This window comes from Natrix helvetica, assembly GCF_964273705.1.
Source record: "Natrix helvetica genome assembly, chromosome: 3".
NCBI classification, from domain to species: Eukaryota; Metazoa; Chordata; class Lepidosauria; order Squamata; family Natricidae; genus Natrix; species Natrix helvetica.
Window position 1 is genome coordinate 173,541,855 of NC_138549.1, and position 27,980 is coordinate 173,569,834.

At 43.7% G+C, this 27,980-nt stretch overlaps 1 protein-coding gene across 1 annotated transcript in view; it reads right to left on the minus strand.

Annotated features, from left to right (window-relative positions):
- The window catches only part of RTEL1 (regulator of telomere elongation helicase 1), a 157,945-nt gene that overhangs the window by 36,448 nt on the left and 93,517 nt on the right, over positions 1-27,980 (minus strand). The window contains exons 21-27 of the mRNA XM_081949693.1: positions 26,550-26,627; positions 20,175-20,252; positions 16,536-16,679; positions 11,443-11,558; positions 10,786-10,909; positions 6,603-6,765; positions 3,186-3,334 (exon numbers count right to left, since the gene is read on the minus strand). Coding sequence (XP_081805819.1) covers positions 3,186-3,334; positions 6,603-6,765; positions 10,786-10,909; positions 11,443-11,558; positions 16,536-16,679; positions 20,175-20,252; positions 26,550-26,627 — 852 coding nt within the window. The remainder of the gene's footprint in view (positions 1-3,185; positions 3,335-6,602; positions 6,766-10,785; positions 10,910-11,442; positions 11,559-16,535; positions 16,680-20,174; positions 20,253-26,549; positions 26,628-27,980) is intronic.

Consider the following 27,980-nt stretch of genomic DNA (forward strand, 5'->3'; position numbering starts at 1 on the left):
TGGGCATGGTGTGGCTTGGTGGGCATGGCAGGGGAAGGATACTGTAAAATCCCCATTTCCTCCCGATCAGCTGGGACTCGGGAGACAGAGAATAGATGGAGGTGGGGCCAGTCAGAGGTGGTATTTACCGGTTCTCCGAACTACTCAAAATTTTCACTACCGGTTCTTCAGAACTGGTCAGAACCTGCTGAATACCACCTCTGTTGTTAAGTCTATCTGGCTTCCCTATTGCTTTTGCCTGAGTCAGTGCCAGGCGTCTGAATTTCGATCGCATGCAATCCTGCAACTGTCCTAAGTGTGAAAAATGGTCATAAGTCACTTTTTTGGTGCTGTTGTGTCTTCAGGGACTAAACAAACTGTTGTAAGTTGAGGACTATTTATTTGCCACTCATCTTGCTTCAGAGTGGAAGGCTTACCACACAGTGTTTATAGTGCTTTATTCTTACTATATTCATATTGTTGAATTGTTTTATGCCTTTTAACATTGTAAGTCACAGAGTCACTTTTGGATTGAGATGGGTGGAAAATAAATTTAATAAATAAAAAAAATAAAAAAGCCTAAGTAGTGGAGATATTTAAGATAGAAACTCGTGATTTGAGCAAGCGGGATTTCCCTCCTGAGAGATACATGCTGACACTTGATGGCCAAAGAACAGTCAAATCACTTATAAAAAACCACCAAAATATTTGAACAAGTACAGAAATTACTAGAAAGAAATCTAACTCAAGAGAGAGAAAAAAAAGCAGAGAGAGAGAGAGAAAAAAAAACCATGTTACCAGAATGTGAAACAGAATTAAACATTTCTCAGCTAAGCTGTACGATTAGTATCGGAGCTAAGAATAGGTATTTGTGTGGTTTTCTTTAATCTCTTCTGCAAACGTTTTAATTGTTAAACAATCTGTGACTCAGAGTTTTGTATAAGTTCAAGTGAAAGCACCTTGCTCCTTTTAAACTCTTAACATTAAATCCCAAAATTGCCTAGGAGTTCAGGTTGCTCTTACACATTTAGAAAGCTATTGCTGATGCTAAAATACAGGTAGTCCTCGACTTACAACATTTCACTTAATGACCGTTTGAAGTTACAAAGGCACTGAAAAAAGTGCCTTATGACATTTTTCACACTTAAGACCATTGCTTGACAATTGACTCACATTTATGACGGTTACATGTCCCAGGGTGATGTGATTGCCTTCTCACAAGCAAAGTCAATGAGGAAACCAGATTCCCTTAGCAACCGTGCTACTAACCTAACAACTGCAGGAGTTAACAACTGTAGCAAGAAAGGTCATAAAATGGGGCAAAATTCACTTAACTATCAGTTAGTAACAGACAATTTGGGCTCAGTTATGGTCATAAGTCAAGGACTATCTTGGGCCATAGGATATATATATATTTTTTGGAAGTATTTTATTCATTTATTTTGTGCAGCTTTTAGGTCTTTCCAAACTATAAACACCCCAAGGCAGCTTACAGTGAAATAAATATTCTACTATACCTCATCCATCTATTTCAATAGTTTTAAAGGAGAGAAAGGCCAATGATGCCTTCCTTCCTTAAAAGGTCAACTTCAGATAACCAAATAAGCCCATGAAAGCAGTAGCTACGGATTACGGAAATTTAAGAGCAATATATCTGTAGAGGACTGTTTGTTTATCAAAGCCGATTTAAGAGTTACTGGAAGATTGCAATATTTCCGGATATCATTTTTTTGGGCACTGAAATCACGTAGGTTCAAGTAGGTGCCAGAAGGAGAGATGATTAGGCGAAATCTTTCTTTCAATTTCTCCATTACACATCAAGTGACGTTCCCAAGCAACAGCCAGAGCCAAGATTGAAAATCAACAGGGCAGACTTAGAAATTAATAACTAAGTTAACAATTTAGTTAACCCACATCCCATCCATCCAATGTGTGTGTGTGTCTGTCTGTCTATCTATCTGTCTATCTAATCTGTCTCTCATATCTATCTATCTATCTATCTATCTATCTATCTATCTATCTATCTATCTATCTATCGTATCATCTATCTATCTATCTATCTATCTATCTATCTATCTATCATCTATCTATCTATCATCTATCCATCCATCCATCCATCCATCCATCCATCCATCCATCTACAGTGTATCTATCTATAGCTGTGATGGCAAACCTATGGCAGACGTGCCACATGGAGCCCTTTCTGTGGGTACGTGAGCCGTCGCCCAGCTCAGCTCCAACGCACATGCCCACGCGCCTCCCACTGGCCAGCTGATTTTCAAGTCTGCCACACATGTGGGAGACACATGTGCATGTGGTGGTGGGGGGAGCGGGGGTCATGCATGCATGCGGGGTGACGGGGGGGGGTCGCGTGTGTGTGCCTGGGGGGGGAGAGCCCCCTCGCAGCCCGTTTTTGGTCCCAGGAGGCTTCATCCTGCTAGGTCCAAAACGGGGCACAGGGGTGGCATGCACATAAACAAGTGGGAATGGGGGTTCTGCGCATGCGTGGTGGAGTGCGGGGGGGTGTTCATGTGCGCATGCACAGGGGGCGGGGCACATTGCATTATGGAGGTCGGCAATTTGAAGAGAAAAAGGTTAGCCATCACTGATCTATAGTATGTCTGTCAATCTACAACATCCATCCATCTATCCACCTACCTTTCTATCATCTATCTGTCTCCCTAACTAATTTTAAGATACTATCTAACTACCGTGTTCCCCCCAAAATAAGACACGGTCTTAATTTCTTTTGACCCCTGAAATAAGAGCTTGGCCTTATTTTTGGGGAGGTCTTGTTATTTTTGAGGTGCAGGAGGCGGCGAGCATGGTCACCTCATCACGCTGCTGTGTTGCAGTACTTTTCGGGAGGGCTTATTTTAACGCATATGCTCAAAAGCCCAATTGGCCTTCTTATCAGGGGAGGTCTTATTTTCGGGTAAACGATATCTGTCTACCTGCCTTACTGCCTATTTTTTAAAAGCCACCATCTATCTACTCATCACCTACCTATCTAGCCACCTCTATATATCTGTCTGTCTGGCTATCTATCAAAGGTACCCTGGGCATCTTCCGAAAGAGCCTTTTTAAAGCCTGAATAGCGCCATGAGAGAAGGAATGGCAAATCAAAGGCAGGAGAAAGTTTACGTTTACTTCGCCGCCACCCGCATCAAAGAAATCCTACAATGAAGTCCAGTCCATGTGCGTACCGATTCCTCTCCCGGCAAGCATTTCTCCTCTTCTGCTTCATTAGAGCTTTTCTCGTTGTGCTCCAGGGCATCCAAGAGACCTCCAGGCTGCCTTCTGGAAGAGGATTGGGCCTGCCCATAGGCCACGCACACCCCGGCTTCTCCGTTATCTGAGACAAAAAACAGACGCCGAAAAATAAATGCATTTCAACCAACTTTGGTTTCTTTCCGTTCTACTAAGGCCGAGGTCTTCAAACTTGGCAACTTTAAGACTTGTGGACTTCAATTCCCAGAATTCTCCAGCTGGCTGGAGAATTCTGGGAGTTGAAGTCCACAAGTCTTAAAGTTGCCAAGTTTGGGGACTCCTGTACGAAGGGATAGGAAGAGAAAGAGGAGCGGTTCGAACTTGTCCAATACAGAGAGTCCTCGACTTACAACACTTCGTTTAGCGACCGTCCAAACTTACAACATCACTGAAAAAAAAGAGACTTATGTCCGTTATTCACATTTACAACCATCACAGCATCCCCATGGTCAGGTGATCAAAATTCAGACGCTTGGAAACTGACTCGGATTTATGACGGGTGCAGCGTCCTGGGATCGCGGGGTCCCCTTTTGTGACCTTCTGACAAGCAAAGTCCGCGGGGAAGCCAGGGCCACTTAATCACTGCGTTACTAATTTAACAAGCGGGGCGATTCACTTAATCACTGTGGCTGGAAAAGTCGTAAAGTGAGGCGAAACTCACTGAACAAAGGCCTCACTTAACAACATCCACGTTGGGCTCGTCGGTGGTCCTAAGTGGAGGACTACCTGCATGCTAAGGTATTTAATTAAGTACATTATATTAATATAATTAATACGAAATTGTGGTTTGATTGATTGGAGAAGGCGGGCTCCTGCACGAGGAAGCTACGTTATGATTGGTTGGTGGGCAAGAAAGGGGAGTTTCCCCTTTCACACGCCTTTTTCTTGTGCGTGTGCTCTGTATGCTCTTCTCTAATTGACCCCATGATGACGCAGGGATGTGCCCGACTATCTTATGTACTATAAATATTCCTAGATGTTCAAATATATTTACATAAAACTGCAAGTTGGCGTCAGCGTCTCTGACTGGGTTTGCGCAATCACCTGACAGAACATATTTGGAGAACTTTTGGAGAACTTTGCTGTGACATGACTAAGCACTTCCTAAGAAATCTATTTTTGTTGGCATCCGAATGTGCTGGAGTCATAGCCGTTGGCTGCGTTGCTCTGCTGATGGCTCACTGCTTACATTTATGACACCCTCGTGAGTCCAAAAAGTTACAACAGGGAACCACAAAAGTCACAAAGGCATCGGGCCACAAGTAAATGATGCGCTAAGGGGCTGTTCTTCTGGTTTCCAGCATGCGTGTGCGCGCATGTGCACTCCTATTTCGGCACTCCATGCCTAAACCTTAAACAAATGGCGGTAGACTGGCCTTTTGTAGCCCACTGCTGAGCTGGGTACCTAAACAAGCATTAGGGATTCCTTGAAAGCAGCACAGTTGTGAGGGGCCCTGGGTGTTTTCTAAGCTGGCTTGTCTTCTTGCAGATGTTTTATTACCCAACTAGGCAACCTCATCAGTGTTAGAAGGGAGCAGGGATTTCAGGGAGGGGAGGAGGAGGAGGAGGAGTTGGTCCTCTCTGAGCTTGGTTGTTTTCTTCCAGACATTTCATTACCCAACTAGGCAACCTCCTCAGTGGTAGAAGGGAGTGGGGTTTTCAGGGGGGAGGAGGAGGAGGAGCAGAAAGAGGAGAATTGTAGGGTCCTCGGTCCTTTCTTAAGTTGTTTGTTTTCTTGCAGACGTTTCATTACCCAACTAAGTATCATCATCAGTGATAGAAGGGAGTGAGATTTGCAAAGGATTGCAGTGTTCTCGGTGTTCTCTGAGCTTAAGCTGTTTCCTTGCAGACATTTCATTACCCAACTAGTTAACATCATCGGTGCTAGGAGGGAGTGGGGTTTGAACTGATGATATTACCCAGTTGGGTGATGAAACGTCTACAAGAAAGCCACCAGAGATCACCAAGGACCCCTCATGTCAACCCTAAGCTACAAGCATTCTCGTTTAATTGGTGACTTAATTGCGAGGCATGCAAATGGGGTGATTTGGTGTACACTGTGTACAATTTGCACATGGCCACAATATAAATTAATGTTCCATCTGTTCCAGGATGTCTCAGAACATGACTCAATGTTCCAAGAATAAAAAAGTCGAATTAAACAACCAGATCAAGCCAAGAAGCAGTTACCTTGAAACTCTGCCTCATAAATCAACATTTGCATGCCAGCATCTGTATGACTCTTGCTGTTTGCAACATGTATTTATTTATTTTGTTAAGATTTTTGTCTTGCCTTTTTTCTTTTTATAAGTCACTCAAGGCGGTGAACGTACCTAATACTCTCCCCCCCACCCCATTTTTCCCACAGCAACCTCTGCATGAGATGGGTTGTGCTGAGAGAGAATGGCTGGCTCAAACTCAGCCAGCCAGCTTTCATACCTAGGGCAGGACTAGAACTCACAGCCTCCTGGTGATTGGCTCGAAGCCAAGGGCAACTTAATAATAAGATACAGGTAATCTTCTCTTACAATCATTTGTTTAGTTGCAAGGGTGCTGAAAAAAGTGACTTATGACCGTTTTTCAACATTTGCAGACTCCCGCATCCCCCCAGTCACGTGATCAAAATACAGATGCTTGGAAACTGGCATGTATTCATCACAACTGCACTGTCCCGGAGTTACACAATCACCATTTCTGACCTTCCCAGCCGAGTTTTGACAAAGTCAAATGAGGAGGCATAACCATTGCATGATTCACAGTGATTTTGCTTAACTCGCGGTGACAAAAAGGTCGTAAAATGGGGCAAAACTCACAGCTGTCTTGCTTAGCCATGGAAATTGTGGGAAACTTTTTAAGCCCTCATCTAAGTTTTACGCTGGGGTTGTAAGTTATGATGACTTCCTGCAACTAGACGTTTTCCAAAAATACAGGTAGTCCCTCATGACGACTGAGCCCAAAACGTCTGTTGTTGAATGAAACCTTTATTGAGTTCTGCCCCATTTCTTGCCATTGAGTGAATCGCTGCAGCTGTTAAGATAATAATGTGATTGCTAAGTGAATTTTGGCTTACCCATTGACTTTACTTGTCAGGGGGTTGCAAAAGGTGATCACGTGACCCGGGGACATTGCAACAGACATAAATGAGTCAGCTGCCAAGCGTCTGAATTTTGATCATGGGAATCATGTGACCACGGGGGAGGGACAAAGCAGCTGTAATTTTGAAAAACGGTCGCCAGTCACTTTTTTTTCAGTGCCGTTGTAACTTTGAGCAGTCCCTCAATGAATTGTTGTAAGTCGAGGACTGCCTGTACGTGTTTCCTCTTCTCACATGTTAGGGAAAGGAATGTACTGACCCATCCGCTTCCTTTTCAGGCTAGGAACGTGGTCTTCCACCACGTTGGCTTTTGTCCTAGTAGGGGATTGCTTGCACGGAACAAAGGACGATGAAGGAGGAGGATCCTTTCCTTCGGCAGTGATAGTAGAAGAAAGATGACAAGGGGGAAGCGGACCTGGCATCTGTACAGGAATGAGAAACATCGCATTACAAGAGAGGCCATTTTCAAATGGCCAATACGGTTAGTCCCCGACTTACTACAGTCCATTTAGCCACGGTGGCGCAGTGGTTAGAGTACAGTACTGCAGGCTAACTCTGCTGACTACTGGCTGCCTGCAATTTGGCAGTTTGATTCTGACCGCCTCAAGATTGACTCACCCTTCCATCCTTCCGAGGTGGGTAAAATGAGGACCCAGATTATTCAGGGCAAGAGGCTGACTCTGTAAACTGCCTAGAGAGGGCTGTAAAGCGGTGCATAAGTCTGTTATTACTATTGCCTGTCCTTCTATCCTTCCTTCCTTCCTTCCTTCCTTCCTTCCTTCCTTCCTTCCTTCCCAGTGATTAGAATGCAGTATGGCAGGCTAACTCTGCCCACTGCCAGCAGTTCAATCCTGTCAGGCTCAAGGTTGATTCAGTCTTCCATTCTTCCGAGGTTGGTAAAATGAGGACCCAGATTGTTGGCACCAAGCTGACTCAGTAAAACTATTTAGAGACGGCTGCCGAGCACTGTGAAGCGGTATATAAGTCTCAGTGCTATTGTTATTATCTCTCTCCCTCTCATCTACAGTATCTATCTATCTATCATCCATCATCTATCTATCTATCTATCTATCTATCTATCTATCTATCTATCTATCTATCTATCATCTATCTATCTATCTATCATCTATCTATCATCCATCATCTATCTATCATCTATCTATCTATCTATCTATCTATCTATCTATCTATCTATCTATCTATCTATCATCTATCTATCTATCATCCATCATCTATCTATCATCCATCATCTATCTATCTATCTATCTATCTATCTATCTATCTATCTATCTATCTATCTATCTATCATCTATCTATCTATCTATCTATCTATCTATCTATCTATCTATCTATCATCTATCTATCATCATCTATCTATCTGTGTCCATTTGTTGCCTCTGGTCCTGCCTTCAGGTACTTTGGAGAACAGGTTGACTTCCTCTTCTTTGTGGCAGCCCCTCAAATACTGGAAGACTGTTATCATGTCCCCCCCCCCCCCCGGTCCTTTTTTTCTCTAGACTGGCCAAAGCCAATTCCTGCAATTGTTCTTCATGTTTTAGTCTCCAGGTCTTTGATCATCTTAGTTGCTCTTCTCTGAACCTTTTCCAAAGTCTCAACATCTTTTTTGTCATGTGGAGACCAAAACTGGATGCAATATTCCAAGTTGAATTTCAACTGTGGGTGTAGGTTAATCTTCTTAGAGTGATCATGGCCATATAGAATTAACTAGTGGGGGTGGGGTGGGTTTTTTTGGGGTGTGTGTGTGTGTTTAACATTCAGCATTATACTGAGCTTTGTATCCGGTATTGTTCGTTCAGGCTAGCAGGCATAAACACACTTAAATAGGCAGGACAGTGAACTCATGAGAAAGTAATGAAGTTGCCCAGATTTGCATCGTCAATGAGATGGGCATATAAAGCATATAAACAAATGAGAGCGAATATTCAAATATTTCTTTAAAAGAAACATCCATTTGCCGTCATAAGAAAATGGGCTTGGCAACTCCATAACTGACTTGGAGCAGTTCTTAACAGTATTTATTTATTCCTAGGAAAAAGAACGTGCTGCTTTGCCAAAATAGTGCTCAAGAAAGAGAATTCTCTAAAAACAAGCTATGAAGCTACTAGAAAACAGATCAGCTATCCTGATTTACTCCGAGGACTGGACTCAGTCCCCGATTCTCTTAACCAGGGGTGTCCAAACTTGGCAACTTTAAGACTTGTGGACTTCAACTCCTAGAATTCCCCAGCCAGCTGCTGGCTGGGGAATTCTAGGAGTTGAAGTCCACAAGTCTTAAAGTTGCCAAGTTTGGACACCCTTGCTCTTAACTGACCAGGTGTCTGTGGAAATGCAACATCATCCAGATCCTGGTTGTCCCAAAGGTGCTTTTTCCAAAAGGCAATCGGACTTTCTCGGGTTTTTTTTTCTTTTCAAGAGCTGAAGAAGTTTCTTGGATGAGAAGCAAAATATTTTTTCAAATGGAAAAAAAAAAAACTTAAGCAAGTTCAATTGCCCTCTGGGAAAATAAATTACATTTGGGATAACTGATCAGAAGTCGTCAAATGATTACAAAGTGGGACCCATGTTATCGTAACAGGCTTGAGTGTAAGATTCAGAGGAGACTCTTGCAACTGAGTAGGTTTATAGAATAGAATAGAATAGTTGGAAGAGACCTTGGAGGTCTTCTAGTCCAACCCCCTGCTTAGGCAGGAAACCCTACACCACTTCAGACAAATGGATATCCAACATCATCTTAAAAACTTCCTGTGTTGGAGCATTCACAACTTCTGGAGGCAAGCTGCTCCACTGGTTAATTGTTCTAATTGTCAGGAAAATTTCTCCTTAGTTCTAAGTTGCTTCTCTCCTTGGTGATCTGAATGTGTCTGAATATAGCACTTTATATTGTGAATTAATCCAAAGGTCTTTGATCTTAAATTACCAGACAAAATAGAGTTTCAGCCAATTAGGAGTCCTTGGTTGATTTCTTTCAGATGTTTCCTTTCGCAAACTAGGTAACATCGTTAGTGCTAGAAGAGAGGGGGGTTTCTAGAGAAGAGGAGTGTCAGCCCTGAAGTTAGCCAAACTGTGGCCATTTTCCTTTTTGTAATTTGCCCCAGGGTGGTTCTCTTCTCATTGCTTTAGGGCTGGAGTGAAGATCCGGGGGAGTGGGAGGAATAGAGATAGCTGGGGTGTTGAAGCTAAAACAAAATTCCTTCCCATGGGAATCGAGGACGTTGGGTCAGGTGTTCGAAAGGTGGAGACTGAGGTCATCCAGCAACTGAACTGCATGCTGATTGGACCAGGTGAGTGGAGAATCTGGGGGGAAGTGACAAAGTTTGACTTTTAATTGGGTGGAAAACCGATGGGAACTTAAGAGCCGGGTTTTTTTACTACGTAGGAACTTGCCAATTTGATATGTCCCAATAAAATGTTCTTTAAGGAAATTACCTGCCTCAGAGTTCTTCTTGAATGGGATGTATTCTTTGGAACCCTGACAAGGAGGAGGAGGAGGGAGGACATGACGATGATAACTGTGGGGCCCTTGATGCTCTCTGAGCTTGCAGATGTTTCATTACCCAAACTAGGACTGGGACAGGAACTGGGCATGTCTGATTTAATGAAAAGAAGGACCAGGGGAGACGTGATAGCAGTCTTCCTATATCTCAGGAGCTGCCACAAAGAAGAGGGAGTCAAACTATTCTCCAAGGCACCTGAGGGTAGAAGAAGAAGCAATGGGTGGAAACTAATCAAGGAGAGAAGCAACTTAGAACTGAGGAGAAATTTCCTGACAGTGGGAACAATTAATCAGTGGAACAGAATTTGCCTCCAGAAGTTGTGAATGCCCCAACACTGGAAGTCTTTAAGAAGATGTTGGATAGCCATTTGCCTGAAATAGTATAGGGTTTCCTGCCTAGGCAGGGGGTTGGACTAGAAGACCTCCAAGGTCCCTTCCAACTCTGCTATTGTGTTGTATTATACATCTGCAAGAAAACCACCAAGTTAAGAGAGAACCTCATGACAATCTCATTCCAGAATCTCCTGCAACTCCTCCCTGATACACTGGACGGCATCCGAAAGCTTTTGTTAAAAAAGTTAATACGTAGGTCCATTTCCTAAACTAACAGGGGGCCAAGATTCTAAAAAAAAAAAAGGTCTGTGGGTGAATTTATTTATTTATTTATTCCTTCGCACTTCTAGACCGCCCCCTCTCCCAAAAGGGACTCGGGGCGGTGTACAGTCCACACAGCAAATACATCATCCACAGTAAAATTCATTAAATAGATAAACAGATGAATAAGTGAGCAAATATAAATATAAATATGGAGGAGGTTAAACGAATTAATGTCTTATGTGCTCCTCAAAACACTACCTCTGAAAATTTGGAGCCTTTTTTCCACAAACCCCCACCCCCACCCCCTTACGTGTTGCTGTTTTATACTTACACCCTGTTGGAGAGAACGGAAGAATTGAGAAACGTCCCTGATGGCATGTCCAAAGTTTTCATAGGTTTTGACGTAAGGGCGGATCCAGGAGGGCAACTGGGCCCTTATATCAGCCTGCATGAACCTGTTGGGAATTGAAGGCTTGTAGTCAGTCCTGACAAAAAGATGACGGGTAGTCCTCAACCTATGACTGCAACTGAGCTCAAGATTCCTGTTGTTAAACGAGACATTTGTTCAGTGAGTTTTGCCTCATTTTGTGACCTTTCTTGTCACAGTTGTTAACTGAACTATCACAGCTGTTAAGTTAGGAACACTGTTATTAAGTGAGTCTGGCCTCCCCATTGACTTCGCTTGACAGAAGGTCACAAAACGAGATCGTGCGACCCCTGGGGCATTGCAACCGTCATAAGTATCAGTTGCCAACCGTCCAAATTTTGATCATGTGACCATGTGGGGGATGCTGCAACTGTTGTAAGTGTGAAAAATGGTTGTAGGTCCCTTTTTTTTAAAGTGCTGTTATAACTTTGAACGTCACTAAATGAACTGCTGTTAAGTTGTGACTCTACCTGTCCAAAGAGATACGATCTCTATATTCAGTAGATGAGAAGAAGGAACTTAACATTAATGGTACAAAATTCCACTGGAAAGAAGAATCACCTTTGGTCGCAGAGGAAAATGGCACCATAATCCTGCCGATGCCGGATAACTCTTCCGATAGCTTGGTTCACAGCACGAGAAGCCTGCTGTGCGTACCAGGCATTTCCAGACAAATACTAAAACAGGGCGGAAAGAATACAGCTTCATTTTAGAGTGTTGCCTTCTGTTTTTCATTCACAGCCTTTAAAAAAAAAAAAAAAAAGCAAAAGACCAAACATGGTTTAAAAATTTCACCCCTGCTCCCTCTTACGAGAACACTCAGGTCAGTGTCTTAATCTGACGTTGATCAGAACAGGGGAAAGTTGCAGACTCCATTCTGGGAAACTAGCTAAAGCACTATCCCAAACATAATGCCAATTAAATCTAGCAATACAAAAGATCTTATCATGCATTTAATTTGTGCGTCATTCCTTCTAGACTGCAGACAGATTGGAAGGCCGGGATTTACTGGTAGGCTCTTTACAATATTTAAAGTGGAAAACAAGAATATCCCTTTCACATGTTACAATGGCAATAGCAACTACCTCCCCCAATTATCTCACTAAAATGAAGAACATCTGAAAGTTTGTGAGCAAAGTTCAGTCCGCTTAGAAAGCATTCGGCAACGGTGCCGGTAGCCCCCCGAAAAACCTGGATAGAAATCCCTAAAAAAGATTAGAATCCAGGTGGATCAACTCAAAAATGACCGTTGTACTTACCTGAACGGTGGTTCTCGGTGCGCTGCGTGAGAATCCAAAGGAATGGGTTAATTTCGGTCTGCTTGCCTCGAGACTGAATTGAAGAAATTTGGCCACGCCTCCTTTTTCACTCGGCTGATCAGTTTTTCCAATGGAAGACATGGCCGTTTCGAGAGATGAAAGCACATGGAATGCCCTCCTAACTCGAAACCCCGTAGCCACCCTCGATCCTGGGCCGACTTGTGTATGGGTGGGGTTGGATTCTCACGCAGCGTACCGATATCAGCTAAGTACAACGGTCCTTCTCCAGTGTGCTGCTTAGAGAATCCAAAGGAATGGGATATGCCTAGGCATACTGACCTAAGGGAGGGTAGAAGACCGGTCCAGGGACCCAATGTCTGAGTGTACCGAATGCAAAACTCGGCGTCCGAATGCAATTTCGGCCGAAGCATAGCTGTCCAACTTGTAGTGCCTGACGAAAAGCGATGGAGATGACCACGTCGCCGCCCTACAAATTTCCTCGGTGGAGGCTTGCGTGGCCCAGGGCGTAGTCGTGGCTGCGCTGCGCGTTGAGTGGGTTGTGATGTGTCGGGGAATCCAGGCCCAAGGAAGGTTCTACGGGGGTTCCCTTCTTACCCATGTTAGCTGTGGCTCTGGCCTTGAATAGTAAGGATTTAAATAGAGCAGGCCTGAATAAGCCGCCGGGAAGAGGGGTGTCCTGGGGACCACCCTCATCGTCAGACAGTTCAAGGTGCCCTTGTCCTTTCTCACCCAAAAGCAAGTCCTCACTATGGGTGGATGGCAAAGGAGAAGGGGGAGGATCTGTAACAGGCCCTGAAGTAGACCTGGAAGAAGGTCCCGTGCCTTTAGACCTCCTACGGAGCTCGGAGTCCACCCCTTGGGAAATGGCCGCAGAAATGAGGTCCCTAAATTCCCTGGGGAGGCTCACAATTTGACCATCCTCCCCACGGAGCCCCACAGCAGTGGGGGTAAAGGTTGCCTCAGGAGGAGCACTCCTTCCTTCTGGGGTGGATTGCCTGGCTTGGGAACTTGGGGCCACGCTCAAGTCAGAAGCACTTGGTGTGGATCCCGAGTGCAGGCCCACATCCTCAGCCGAAAGGCTCTGTACGTGGATACTATCCGGGGACCAATCCCTGGCCGTGCGCAAAGGGGACCCATGAGTAGGTAAGGGGGGTAAGTCCTCCAATTGTAATGGCGGCGGCGGGGGGGGGGGAGTCGCTTCCCGCGCTGTCCGGCCTTTGGCGGAGTGCTTGCTCGACACCCAGTATTTGTCCTTTGCGCCCTTATCAGCAGCCGCCAACTTGGATTTGGCCCTGGATTTATTAGACGCGGCCCTGGTGGTACCTCTCCCTATCCTGGGCGCTGGGGAAGTAGCCAAAGGGGGGCTCCCAGGGGAGACACCATCCCCTCAGGGCAAGCTGGTGGATCGCTCAGCCATATTAGCAAACACAGGTGACAAACCGGGTAAAGGGACAGGCAAACCTGACCGCCCCGCGATCCTAGTGCTCAAGAAGGCTGACGTGAGGTACCAACAAAGGCTTTGCAGCCGCGGCAACAGTTTTTTTAACCGAGAGTAGAGTGAGACCGCACTCACACTTTCGATCAGCTCGGCGACTCGCTCGCAATGAGACCAACTGCAACCAAAATGGCTGACGCAACAGAGCGACTTGTTTGGCGCCAAAGGAAAATGGCCAATAGCTATGCAGTACAGCGTCGCGCTTGGCGCCAACAGGCAACGGCCGGGAATTAGCAAATCAGCCAATGAGGGTGTGTGACGGCTACTGCAAAGCCCGCGCCTGCGCAATTTGAACGGCAAGCGACTAGAGGATGGCGGACCAAGCCTCTGAGCGCTCCAAAGAAGAGCCCGAGTACGGCGCACCGAACTCACAGCCACACAATAGTTAAACCTTGAGGGCTGGTCCGAAAAGGAACAGTTGCGCCCAGAATAACACCCCCTCCCCGGAGGGGAGCTTCGTAGCGGTGGTTCTAACTGGCGGACCAGGGAAACCAGCGCGCTTAGTAAAAACAACCTGGAAAGAAAGGATTAGCAAATAAACAAAAAAATTACCTACAAGGAAAATCCAAAGGAATAGGAAATCGAATACAAATGAAGATTTGTCAAAAACGGATCATGCCAGACTAATTATTGCATTCTTTGATAATGTGACAAAATTAGTGGACCAGAGGAATGCCGTCAATATAGTTTACTTGGACTTCAGTAAGGCTTTTGATAAGGTAGACCATAACCTACTACTTGATAAAGTAGAAGAATGTGGGTTAGACAGCATCACCACCAGATGGATTCGTAACTGGCTAACCAACCGCACTCAACGTGTAGTCCTCAATGGAACTGCATCTACATGGAGGGAAGTATGCAGTGGAGTACCCCAAGGCTCTGTTTTGGGCCCAGTACTCTTCAACATCTTCATCAATGATTTGGATGAGGGAATAAATGGGGAACTCATCAAATTTGCAGATGATACCAAGCTGGCAGGAATAGCCAACACTCCAGAAGATAGGCTTAAGATACAGAAGGATCTTGACAAACTTGAACATTGGGCACTATCTAATAAAATGAAATTCAATGGTGAAAAAAGTAAGGTTCTATATTTAGGCAACAAAAATGGAATGCACAGGTACAGTATAGGTGATACCTTGCTCAGTAGTAGTAACTGTGAAAGGGATCTTGGAGTCCTAGTGGACAACCATTTAAATAGGAGCCAGCAGTGTGCAGCAGCTGCCAAAAAAGCCAACACAGTTCTAGGCTGCATCAACAGAGGGATAGAATCAAGATCACGTGAAGCGTTAATACCACTTTATAATGCCTTGGTAAGGCCACACTTGGAATGCTGCATTCAGTTCTGGTCGCCACGATGTAAAAAAGATGTGGAGACTCTAGAAAGAGTGCAGAGAAGAGCAACAAAGATGATTAGGGGACTGGAGACTAAAACACATGAAGAACGGTTGCAGGAACTGGGTATGTCTAGCTTAAGAGAAAGAAGGACTAGGGGAGACATGATAGCAGTGTTCCAATATCTCAGGGGTTGCCACAAAGAAGAGGGAGTCAAGCTATTCTCCAAAGCACCTGAGGCACCTCCAAAGCACATCAGAACTACCACCGATCTCCGCTCTTTCCGCAAGAAACTCAAGACCCACCTGTTCCAATTAGCTGGCCTGGCCCAATCGTAGTTTCAATCTTCAATCCTCCTGGCCGGTATTTTAAATTTTTAGGGGTAGACTTTTAAGCTGTTTTTAATTTTTACTATTATTGTACAGACTCTATATTTAATTCATTTTTAAGGGGTATCTAATATATTTTTATTGTGTATATGGTTTTTTAGCTCTGTCTGTACACCACCCCGAGACCCTTCGGGGAGAGGGGGCGGTCTATAAATTCAATAAATAATAATAATAATAATAATAATAATAATAATAATAATAATAATAATAATAATAATAATAATAATAATAATAAAGGGTAGAACAAGAAGCAATGGGTGGAAACTAATCAAGGAGAGAAGCAACTTAGAACGGAGGAGAAATTTCCTGACAGTGAGAACAATTAATCAGTGGAACAGAAGTTGCCTCCAGAAGTTGTGAATGCCCCAACACTGGAAGTCTTTAAGAAGATGTTGGATAGCTATTTGTCTGGAACGGTATAAGGTTTCCTGCCTAGGCAGGGGGTTGGACTAGAAGACCTCCAAGGTCCCTTCCAACTCTACTATTGTATTATTGTATTGAAGAGAGAAATGTGATTACGTCTCGTTAGACAGACTGAATTGAAAAAACTGATCAACTGATCAGAGTGAAAAAGGAGGCGTGGCCAAATTTCTTCAATTCAGTCTCGAGGCAAGCAGACTGAAATGACCCATTCCTTTGGATTCTCTAAGCAGCGCACGGGAGAACACGCAGGATTCTTCTGATAAGAGTGCAAAGAGGCCACTGCAAGGTTAAAAATGGAATGTTTTGGAAGAAAACCTCCATCATATATGTCACAAAATGGCATGTTTTGTACTTCTTTGTGGCTCAGTGGCTGAGCTTGTCGATCAGAAAGGTCGACAGTTCAGCGGTTCGAATCCCTAGTTCCATGTAACAGAGTGAGCTCCCGTTACTTGCCCCAGCTTCTGCCAACCTAGCAGTTCAAAAAGCACCTAAAAAATGCAAGTAGAAAAATAGGAACCACCTTTGGTGGGAAGGAAACAGAGTTCCATGCGCCTTCAGCATTTAGTCATGCCGGCCACATGACCACGGAGACGTCTTCGGACAGCACTGGCTCTTCGGCTTTGAAACGGAAATGAGCACCACCCCCTCGAGTCGGGAACGACTAGCACATATGTGCGAGGGGAACCTTTACCTTTACCTTATGATCAAAGCAATGTCCCTCTCTCTCCTTACCTGCCTGCTGACATCTTTTGCATTCATTTCATTCAAGAACTTCATCTTTAACAAGATCCTGGGGTCCTTGCGAGGAGGGAACGGAAGGCCTGTGATGATCACGCCTCGTCCATTCTTATCAGCAAAGTCCAAACCTTCACTCGCCTGAAGGCAAAGAATGAGTTTTGATCAACGTTGTCCTGTTAAAGGACAATTGTCTGCAAGAATCAAGGTGCTGCAGAATGGGACAAACTCACCAAGGGGCAATTCAACAAGTACAAAAGTTGAATTCATTTCGACAGAACGGTGGTCAGTAATAATAAAGAACGACAATCCAAAAATACAAGAGTTACGACGATTTCGACAAAAACGTGGCTGCCAATAATAAAAGTAATTGAATGACTTCAGTTACTTTGCCCTGTGATGAATTGGCCGTGGGGAGCTGTCCAAGACCCAAGGTGCTGCCTGGTGTTGTATTAAATATTCAGATTTTCTTTAGCAAACAGATGGCGCGGCAGCTTAGCCCCAGTGGTGCAGTGGTTAAACGCAGTATTGCGGGTTAACTTGGCCCACCGCCTGGAGTTTGATCCAGACTGGCTCAAGGTTGCATCAGCCGTGCATCCTTCCGAGGTCAGATTATTGGGGACAATATGCTGACATTGTAAACCGCTCGGAGTGCTGTAGAGCATTGTGGAGTGGTATAGAAGTCTATGTGTCTATGGAGATTATGGTTGTCCCAAAGGTGCATTTTCAGGAGGCAACTTGATTTTCTGGGTTGTTTTTTTTTTTGAAGATGTCTCGCTTCTCATCCAAAAAGCTTCTTCAGCTCTGACTGGATGGATGGTGGTGGATGATCTTTCCTTTCTCCACCATCCAGTCAGAGCCGAAGAAGCTTCTTGGATGAGAAGCGAAACGTCTTCGAAGAAAAACAAGGCAGTCCCAAAGGACCTTTGGGATAAGTCTAAGTGCTATTGTCATTGTTATTAACTTTGCTCCCTTTTGAGGACTCAGAGGTTTCTGCAGAGGTCAAGGAAAGTCAAACAGTCACTAATTGTTTGAGTCTTTAGCCTCCTTTCTTCCCCCCCACCCCATTTTTTAAATTTTTAAACATAAAAGACAACATTTAAAAATTTTCATCCATTACATACAGCATGTCGTTTGGTTACAAGTGTTTTTGCATCCGTATTTTCAATTACATATACAATCACAGATTTTCCATCTAATATAACTAAAAACCTCGCTTTCATTGTACAGCATATATTCAATTACGATTAATATTTCTCCCCCCCCCAGTTATCTTAATTCTCTTACATTCTTGATTGTCTGCTTAATAACAACATACCTTTATGTAATCATTGTCTCATTTGAGATATTTTTACAGTATAAAAGAATTTACCAAGTGTTTATATTTATATATCTATCACTATTTTCAACAGGGTATCTTTATAGTATGCACTTAGAGTTATACATTATATTACCAATCCTCTATCAAATGTACATAAATTCGTTATTATCTTTGTCCTTCATTTTATAACAAATGTTATAATTAGCCTCCTTTCTTATTGTTTGTTGTTCAGTTGGGAAGTTGTGTTTGACTTTTTGCGACCCCATGGATCATAGTACTCCAGTCCTCCCGTCCTGTCCTTCAGTATCCCCCAGTTTGCCCAAATTTATGTATCATCTAACCATCTCTTTCTCTGCCGTCCCCCCTTCTCCTTTGGCCTCCCATCTTCCCCATCATCAGGGTCTTTCGCAAGGATTCTTGTCTTCTCATTTGGCGGACAAAGTATTTGAGCTTCAGCTTCAGCATCTATCCTTCCAACTCAGGGTTGATATTCTGTGGAGATTCTCAGTCATCCAGGTCATAGTTGCCCTCAAAGTTTCTTTTCTTTTCTTTTTTCCTTCAAAAGGCAACCGGACTGTTTTTTTCTTTGAGGAAGGAGGAAAAGTTTCACTTCTCATTCAAGAAGCTTTGTCAGTTCTGATGGGGGTAAAATGCTATGAAGTCTGCTATCAGTTTGCTTTGCGCATAGTTGCACCGCAGACGCTAAGAAGCCTTTTCTGAGTCTGCACAGCGGGCGGGCGGGAAGGAACAGCAGTGCCACGCAATTTAGATTCGCTTTCTGCTTTCTACAGAATATAAATCACCCGGAACAGCTGATTGTTGCACAGCTGATCGTCAGAACTTTTTTTTTTAAAGCATTTTAAAACCGGTAGTAAAAAAAATGCTTTAAAAAAGGTTTGCCATCAGCTGTGCCATGCAATCATCGGAACATTTTTTTTTACTTTTCTTTAGCATTTTTTTTACTACCTGTTTGATTTCTAGCGAATATAAATTGTGTGGCACAGCTGATTGTTGCACAGCTAACTACCGGTTCAGGCTACCGAGCGGGTAGCATTTCACCCCTGAGTCCTGATGACGGAGGGATGGGAAAAACTCTTTTGAGGGTTTTGTTTGTTTAAAAAGAACACTTTTGAGGCAATCAGGATTGATGTCCTTTAGGATTGACTGATTGAAGTCCAAGGGACACTCAAGAGCTTTCTCCCTAAATCAAAAGCAAGGCCACTTTTCAGTCTTTTGGGAATCAGAAGGAAAGAGGGCTTCCAGCACATACGAGAGAGCAGCGTTCCTCAACCTTGGCAACTTTTAAGATCTGTCGACTTCTGTTCTGAGAAACCTTCAGCCCACGTATTGGTCATGCATAGGAGGAAATGCAGGGTGTCCAAAATAAGCAACATACGAAGCATCAGGTGGCACTATGCAGTCAGTGTTGGCTTTTCTGGACACGTTAAGTCGAATTGAATCTGATTCTTACTTGGATGGGAGGAGACTGGCTTTCATTTCGACCAGTTTTTTTTTCAAACTTGGCAGCTGTGAGATGTGTAGAAGACTAGATTGCCAGAAGGGCTGGCTGGGAAATTTTGTGAGTTGAAGTCCATCCCTTTGAAAGGTGACAAGTTTGAAAACATTGCTGTAGAACAGTGATGGCTAATCTTTTTGGTGCCGAGTGCCCAAAGAGTGCGCATGTGTGCGCAACCCAAAAACTCAATGCGAGTTCCCCCCCCCATGCATGCGCCCCGTGCAGGTGCGTGAACCCTTCCCCCCAACCCATTTTTGGCTTCCAGGTTGGTGCAGGCCTTCCAGGGCCAAAACGGGTCGCGGGTCGTATGAGAACGAACCCCCAAAATGCAATGTGAGTGCCCCCCCCTCACATGCACCCCGTTGGAGCTGGGCTGGGGCAACAGCTGGCCATCACAGCTCTAGAATCTAGTTATATTTATACTGAATGTACAGTTTGAATATACACCGCTCTCATTCTAGAGCTTTACAATTCTGGATTGTGAGCTGGGAGAAGGATCTGCATTAAAAACTAACAACAGCCACAACACAGAGAGAGAGGGGGGGAGGGAGAGGGAGAGAGGGGGAGGGGGAAAGGGAGAGACATATACAGAAAGAGGGAGATAGAGAAAGAGAGACAAAGAGAGAGAGACAGGGAGAGAGAGAGAGGTAGAGAAAAAGATAGAAAGGGAGAGAGAGGGGGGGAGAGAAAGACAAAGAAAGAGAAAGAGAGAGAGAGGGAGAGAGAGAGAGAGAGAGAGGGAGAGAGAGAGAGAGGGAGAAAATGAATGAATATATATATACGTTTGGGCAACACATACCTTTCCCCTGCACACAGCCAAGAAAATAGCACCATTTGATTTTGGGCAGGCCACCTTTTCATAATAGCCACCCATAACCTAGGGAAAAAAAATAAGATTAATTCAAATAAAATGTGTACACGCAAGCACCTGTATGCGTGCACACACATAGAGAGGTAATTGTGGTTTACTGTGCATATCAATATTCTCTCGCAATTCCCTTCATGAAAGGGGAATTCTCCTCCCGTCCCCCCTTCATTTCCGCTGTCAAGTTGCGAGTAGAGGTGCATTGCAAGTCAGTCTAAACAGCTGCTCAGATCACTCATGGTGACTGCAGGTGGCTTACAAAAGATAAAACCCAAGGACAGAACTCAATCAACGTCCACACACAGCCCTACCCACCAGATCAGCCAGGGGATGGGCTCCATACCACTCTTGGGTCCCTAAGCCTGCTGGGAGAACAAAGTCTTTCAAGGTTTTGATAACGATCTTCAAAGCGCTCCATGGCTCAGGACCTAGTTACCTGCGGGATCGTATTCTGCCCCATACATCCCTGCGACCAATCCGCTCGCACAGAGAGGGTCTCCTCCAGGTGCCGTCCACCAGGCAGTGCCGGGGGGCAGCGCCTAGGAGTAGAGCCTTCTCTGTGGCGGGCCCAGCCCTGTGGAATGACCTCCCCCCGGATATTAGGAATACCTCTGACCTCCGCTCCTTTCGTGTAAAGCTCAAGACCCACCAATTTCAAGTAGCTGGCCTGGCTCAACTTTGATCGAACTATATCGCTCCTGACGGGTTTTTTATTTGGGGTATTTTAATTGTATTAAATTATTTAGGGGTTTTTAAACATTGTGTTTTTAATTGTTTTTTATTCATCAGCTCACCTCCTCCTTGTATATGTATATGTCTTGGTATACGTTTTTGTTATATGTATGTTTGTCTATATATTTATTTCCTATGTTTTATTGTACGCCGCCCCGAGTCCTTCGGGAGAGGGTGCGGCTAAGAAATAAATATTTATTATTATTTATTTATTATTATTCTTCAGGCCTAATGAAGGAAAGTGAAGGTGGGGGCTTATCTTATCTCCTTAAGGATAATGTTCCACAAGGAGAGAGCCACCACAGAGAAGGCCCTTCTTCTAGGTCCCACAAGGTGGACCTCTTTAGGAGAAGGGATCTGTAACATTCCCTGCCTCCCTGCTCTGGTGGATCCAGTAGATGTGGCTGGGAAAAGATGGTCCTTCAAATAACCTAGCTGCAAACCGTGCAGCGTTTCAGGGTCACAACCAGAACCTTAAATTAGACTCGGAAACAAATCGGCAGCCAATGCATCCTGCAAGAGAGGGGACACTTGAGCAAAACTGTTCAAGCCACCCCATTATGAACCGATGGAAGCTTCCGGAGGCTTTTCAAGGGCAGCCCCATGTAGAGCGCGTAATAAAAGCAAGGCCCTGAACTGAACATGTATTCAAGCAGTGTCCTTCCCACTTGCAAGTGATCAAGATTGGAAAACACCAACAAAAAAAGCCCTCCAAATTTTTTAAAACAATTGAATCTATTTGCAAATAATAATAATAATAATAATAATAATAATAATAATAATAATAATAATAATAATAATAATAATAATAATAATAATAATAGGGGTGGGGCTCGACTAGTAATCAATGCCAAATCCGGCGAAACAACTGGCCGCTGTGATACAATTCTGTTGATGCAATAACAACAACAACAACAATAATAATAATAATAATAATAACAACAACTTTCACTGAAAAGGCGATGAAACAATGGAGAACTGAGTTGGCAGTAGGGAATGAGAACTACGGAATGGTTAATATCAAGCGAGGAATTTTCAGGGTGATTCACTTTCACCTCTTCTCTTCATCATCGCGATGATCCCACTATCAGTAATCTTAAAAAAAATGAAATTAGGCTACCAAACAGCCAAAAAAGCTGAAAAAATTTCACATTTATTATATATGGATGATTTGAAACTCTATGGAAAGTCAGAAATAGAAATCCAATCACTGACAAACACAGTCCGAGTATTCAGCACCGATATTTCAATGCAGTTTGGCATGGAAAAATGCGCCACTGTATCCATAAAAAGGGGCAAAATCACTACATGTGAGGGAATTGAAATGCCCAATGGCCAACTAATTAAATGCAACAAAAATGAAGCCTACAAATACTTAGGCATTTTGCAGTTGGATAACATCAAACATGGAGAAGTAAAAACTATTGTCAGGAGAGAGTACACCAACAGAGTTAGGAAAATTTTGAAATCTAAATTGAATGGTGGAAATACAATCAAGGCCATAAATACCTGGGCAATACCAGTTATAAGATACACAGCTGGTATAGTTAACTGGACACAAGCTGATTTGGACATTTTGGACCGAAAAACCAGGAAACTAATGACAATGCACTACAGTTTACATCCACGCAGTGACACTGATAGACTATACCTGCCCCGAAAATCAGGTGGCAGAGGATTATTACAAGTGAAGCAAATAGTTGAAGAAGAAAAACATGCACTGGCAGATTATTTAAAAGAAAGTCAAGAACATCTATTAATCGAAGTAAAGAACAAAAATCTATTGAAGGCCCAACAGACGAAACAAGAATACAGAAAAGATGTGATAAAATCAAGAATGGAGAGTTGGCAGAACAAAGCCTTACATGGCCAATTTCTGGAAAAAATAAAAGATAAAGTGGACAGTAAAAAAACTTGGTTATGGTTAACAACAGGTACATTAAAGAAAGAAACAGAGTCACTAATCCTGGCTGCGCAAGAACAAGCTATCCGCACAAATGCCATTAAGGTCAAAATCGAAAAATCCTCTGATGATGCCAAATGCAGACTCTGCAAAGAAGTTGATGTAACTGTTGACCACATACTCAGCTGCTGTAAAAAAATCGCGCAGACTGACTATAAAATGCGGCACAATTCAGTAGCACAAATGATCCACTGGAATTTGTGCAAAAATTATAATATTAAAACAACAACAAACTGGTGGGAACATAAGCCTGAAAAAGTCACCGAAAATCAGATGGTCAAGATCCTGTGGGATTTTCGTATACAAACAGACAAAATACTAGCGCATAACACACCAGACATCACACTGGTTGAGAAAAAGAAGGTTACAATCATAGACATCGCAATACCAGGTGATAGCAGGGTTGAGGAGAAGGAACATGAAAAAGTCGGCAAATACCAGGACTTAAAAATTGAAACCCAACGATTATGGCACAAACCAGCAGTGGTAATTCCAGTGGTAATCGGCACACTGGGTGCTATTCCAAAAGCACTGGGATTACATTTGAAACAGTTAAAACTTGACAAAATCACCATCAGTCAAATGCAAAAGGCCACACTGCTTGGATCTGCACATATATTAAGAAAATATGTTACGACGTCCTAGGCCCCTGGGTGGAGCCCGACTAGTAATCAATGCCAAATCCGGCGAATCAACTGGCCGCTGTGATACAATCGAATAATAATAATAATAATAATATATTGTAATAATAATATATTGTGACACGTTGTATCACAGCGGCCAGTTGTTTCGCCGGATTTGGCATTGATTACTAGTCGAGCCCCACCCCAATAATAATAATAATAATTATTATTATTATTATTATTATTATTATTATTATTATTATTATTATTATTATTATTATTATTATTATTATTATTATTATTATTGGACTGGGACGCCCTTCACACAGTCACCCATGCGCTTGTGACGTCCCGCCTGGACTATTGCAATGCTCTCTACATGGGGCTCCCCTTGAGATGCGTCCGAAGGCTGCAGCTGGTCCAGAATGCGGCCGCGCGGGTAATCATGGGATGTACTAGGTACTCCCATATAACACCTCTCCTGCGCGAGCTGCACTGGCTACCTGTGGCTTTTTGGGTGCGTTTCAAGGTGTTGATTATCACCTTTAAAGCGCTCCATGGCACAGGACCTAGCTACCTGCGGGATCGCATCCTACCCCATACATCCCTGCGACCAATTCGCTCTCATAGGGAGGGACTCCTCCGGGTGCCGTCCACTAGGCAATGCCAGCGGGCGGCGCCCAGGAGTAGGGCCTTCTCTGTGATGGGCCCGACCCTCTGGAATGACCTCCCCCCCGACATCAGAACTATTGCCGATCTCCGCTCCTTCCGCAAGAAACTCAAGACCCACCTGTTCCAATTAGCTGGCCTGGCCCAATCGTAGTTTTGATTTTCAATCCTCCTGGCTGGCATTTTAAATTTTAAGGGGTTGTCCTTTTAACCTGTTTTAATTTTTATTATCTCTGTACAGACCCTATATTTAATTTGTTTTGTATATACGGTTTTAGCTTCTGTCTGTACACCGCCCCGAGTCCCCTCGGGGAGAGGGGGCGGTCTATAAATTTAATAAATGAAATGAAATGAAATATTGATCAGTATTCAACTAGGGGGGATAGTATGTGTAATGCCTTTTTTTGTGATGCACCTTTTTAATGCTTTGATTGTTTTTTGGATTTTTTTTTTCTTTTTGTCCTTTTGGATTTTTTTTTGAGCTTTGTATTTTGTATTTTAACTTTATTTTGAATACAAATAAAAATATATAATAATAAACATTGGAAAACACTGGCTTTAAAGTAAGAGTTGCTAAGGTTCATGACAACTGATCACCTGTTAGCACTGCTTTCTTCCGGCTGCTATAAGAAATTTCTCAGATTGGACAAGTTGTGCTGGACAAAAGAAAACAGTAAACTCCCTCCTGCTACTCACACAGGAAGGTCAAAAAATAGAAAGAACACACCATTCTCTCCCTGCTTCCAAGGTCAGTTGTCTTCACTCTCATGGAGTAAAAATAGCTTTTTCTCACTTAGCATTTACTAATCTTGTCTTTCCCTAAAAAAATGACTGTGCAGTGACCTAGTCCCAAACCAAGTACCCTTTAATGGCCAGTCCCCAAATTGACTAGCTAGGTTAGGAAGCTAATATGGGCTACAAGTTGGCTGCTTAACTTAGTTAACCCATTAACCCACTGACCGGATTTGCAAAATTCACCGAATCACCTACCACCAAACAGGCTGGTTTTTTTGTATAACATGAATAAAATACATGCCCCAAAAGCTGAGGTTTAACAATCTCAAACTTAGCATGTTAGCCAAACAGAGCTGGCAGGGTTTTTACCTGACGTTCTAAATTAGAGGTGGGGAACTATGGGCCTTTTATGGCTTGTGGACTTCAACCCCGAAACTCCTGTTTGGCTCAGGAATTCTGGGAGTTGAAGTCCACAAGTCATAAAGGGCTGCTTCCCTACTGCTGTTCTGAATAAATAAATAAAATTACCCATGGAATTCTTTTTTGTCCTGCCGAGGTCGGGCGGGGAAGATATGTTGTGGACTCTGCCAACCCAAAAAGTCCAACTGGCAGGGTTTTTCAGGAAGACCATTGCTGTTATCCCCGCCCTATGGAACAAGTTTCCCTCACCCCAAAAGTAAGACAGGGCCCCCACTGGCCTCTTTCACTGGCCTTCAGGAAAGACATCAAAACCACGGCTCTGTGGCTGTGATGGCCACCGCAGATACCACTCCAGATGTCAGTTTGGAGGAGGAGGAGGAACCAATCCCAGGCACTTCAGGAAGGGAGTTGGTCGATGGCTCCAAGCAGCCAACAGAGAGTAATCTGAGTAACAGGTGCAGCAGGGCAGTCCTGAAGCTTCGGGTGGGGAAAATCACACAAGCGCAGCCGATCAGTGATGAGGAGGAGGAATAAAACAGAATAAGAATCGAAAGGGACCTTGGAGCAGGGGTGAAATGCTCCGAAGTCTCCCTACCAGTTCGCTTCGCAGGCGCTAAGAAGCCTTTTTGGAGTCTGCAAAGGTAATTAGAACAGGGTCGGGGGTGGGGTGGGGGGGACACAGCTGTGCTGCAGAGTTTAGATTCACTAGAAAGCAGGATTTCCTGCTTTGTAGCAAATATGAATCTCGCAGCACAGTTGATTGTCGCACAGCTGATCATCGGAACTTTTTAAAAGATTTTCTTTTTACTACCGGTTCGCCCAAATCAAAAGTTTAAAAATGCTAAAAAAAAAAAAAAATTAAAAAGAGTTCCAAGGATCAGCTGTGCCAATCAGCTGTGCCGCACGACCATCGGAACATTTTTTTTAACGCAAGGCTGGATGCATCACATGCTGGCCATACCCAAGGGTTACGGTATGTCATGTGACAATAATATGACGCCACGAGTTTGACACCCCCTGTTCTAGTCAACCCCCTGCTCGGGCAAAGGCTTACGAAAGCATCTGAATATATCGCCAAGCCAAGACTATCCATTAATAAGGTTTATGCAAGGCTTCTGAAAGAAAAGTCATTTCTTGGGAAAACAAGTACGATGAAGTCTCACCGACCTCCGCAAATGCTCCTTTGTTTCTCGGTTCTACAAATATTGGTTTCAGGTCCTCCATTTTTCTTGCAAAATTATTGTCCTAGCAGAGCAGAGACAGAAGAGATTAGATTAAAATAAAAATAGGGAGAAATCCCCCATCACCTAAGTTTGGAGGAGTCTCCAAACTTGGCCGCTTTGAGACTTGTGGACTTCAATTCCCAGAATTTCCCAGCCGGTATGGCTGGCTAGGGAATCCTGGGAGTTCTTCAAGGAACATAAGCGCAATAAGAATTGGAAGGGACCTCAGATGTCTTCTAGTCCAACCCCCTGCTCAAGCAAGAAACCTTATACCAGGGGTGTCCAAACTTGGCAAGTTTAAGACTTGTGGACTTCAACTCCCAGAATTCCCCAAAGCTGGCTGGGGAATTCTGGGAGTTGAAGTCCACAAGTCTAAAAGTTGCCAAGTTTGGACACCCCTGCCTTATACCATTTCAGACAAGGGGTTGTCCAGTCTCTTCTTAAAAGCCTCCAATGATGGAGCACCCACAACTTCTGAAAGCAAGCTGTTCCACTGGTAAATTGTTAGCAAGTTTCTCCTTAGTTGTAGGTTGCTTCCTCCTTGATGAGTTTCCATCCATTGCTTCTTGGCCTGCCTTCAGCTGCTTTGGAGAATAGGACTCTCTCTTCTTTGTGGCAGTCCCTCAAATATTAGAAGACTGTTATCATATCACCCCTAGTCCTTCATTAGACTGGACATACCCAATTCCTTCAATAATTCTTCATATATTTTAGCTTCCAGCCCCCTAATCATCTTAATTGCTCTTCTTTACGCTCTTTCCAAAGTCTTCACCGGTTATGTCTGACCAAAACTGGTGTGGTCTTACTAAAGCTTTATAAAGAGATACTAATACTAAGAACGGTTGTAGGAACTGGGTATGTCTAGCTTAAGAGAAAGAAGGACTAGGGGAGACATGATAGCAGTCTTCCAATATCTCAGGGGTTGCCCCAAAGAAGAGGGAGTCAAACTATTCTCCAAGGCACCTGAGGACAGAACAAGAAGCAATGGGTGGAAACTAATCCAGGAGAGAAATTTCCTGACAGTGAGAATAATTAATCAGTGCTATTGTGTTGTATTGTACATCTGCAAGAAAACCACCAACCCCACAACATACATGTAGCTGGCAGAACAAGAAGCAATGGGTGGAAACTCATCAAGGAGAGAAGCAACTTAGAACTAAGGAGAAACTTCCTGACAGTGAGAACAATTAACCAGTGGAACAGAAATTGCCTCCAGAAGTTGTGAATGCCCCAACACTGGAAGTCTTTAAGAAGATGTTGGATAGCCATTTGTCTGAAACGGTATAGGGCTTCCTGCCTAGGCAGGGGGTTGGACTAGAAGACCTCCAAGGTCCCTTCCAACTCTGCTATTGTATTGTATTGTATCCCTTCAATA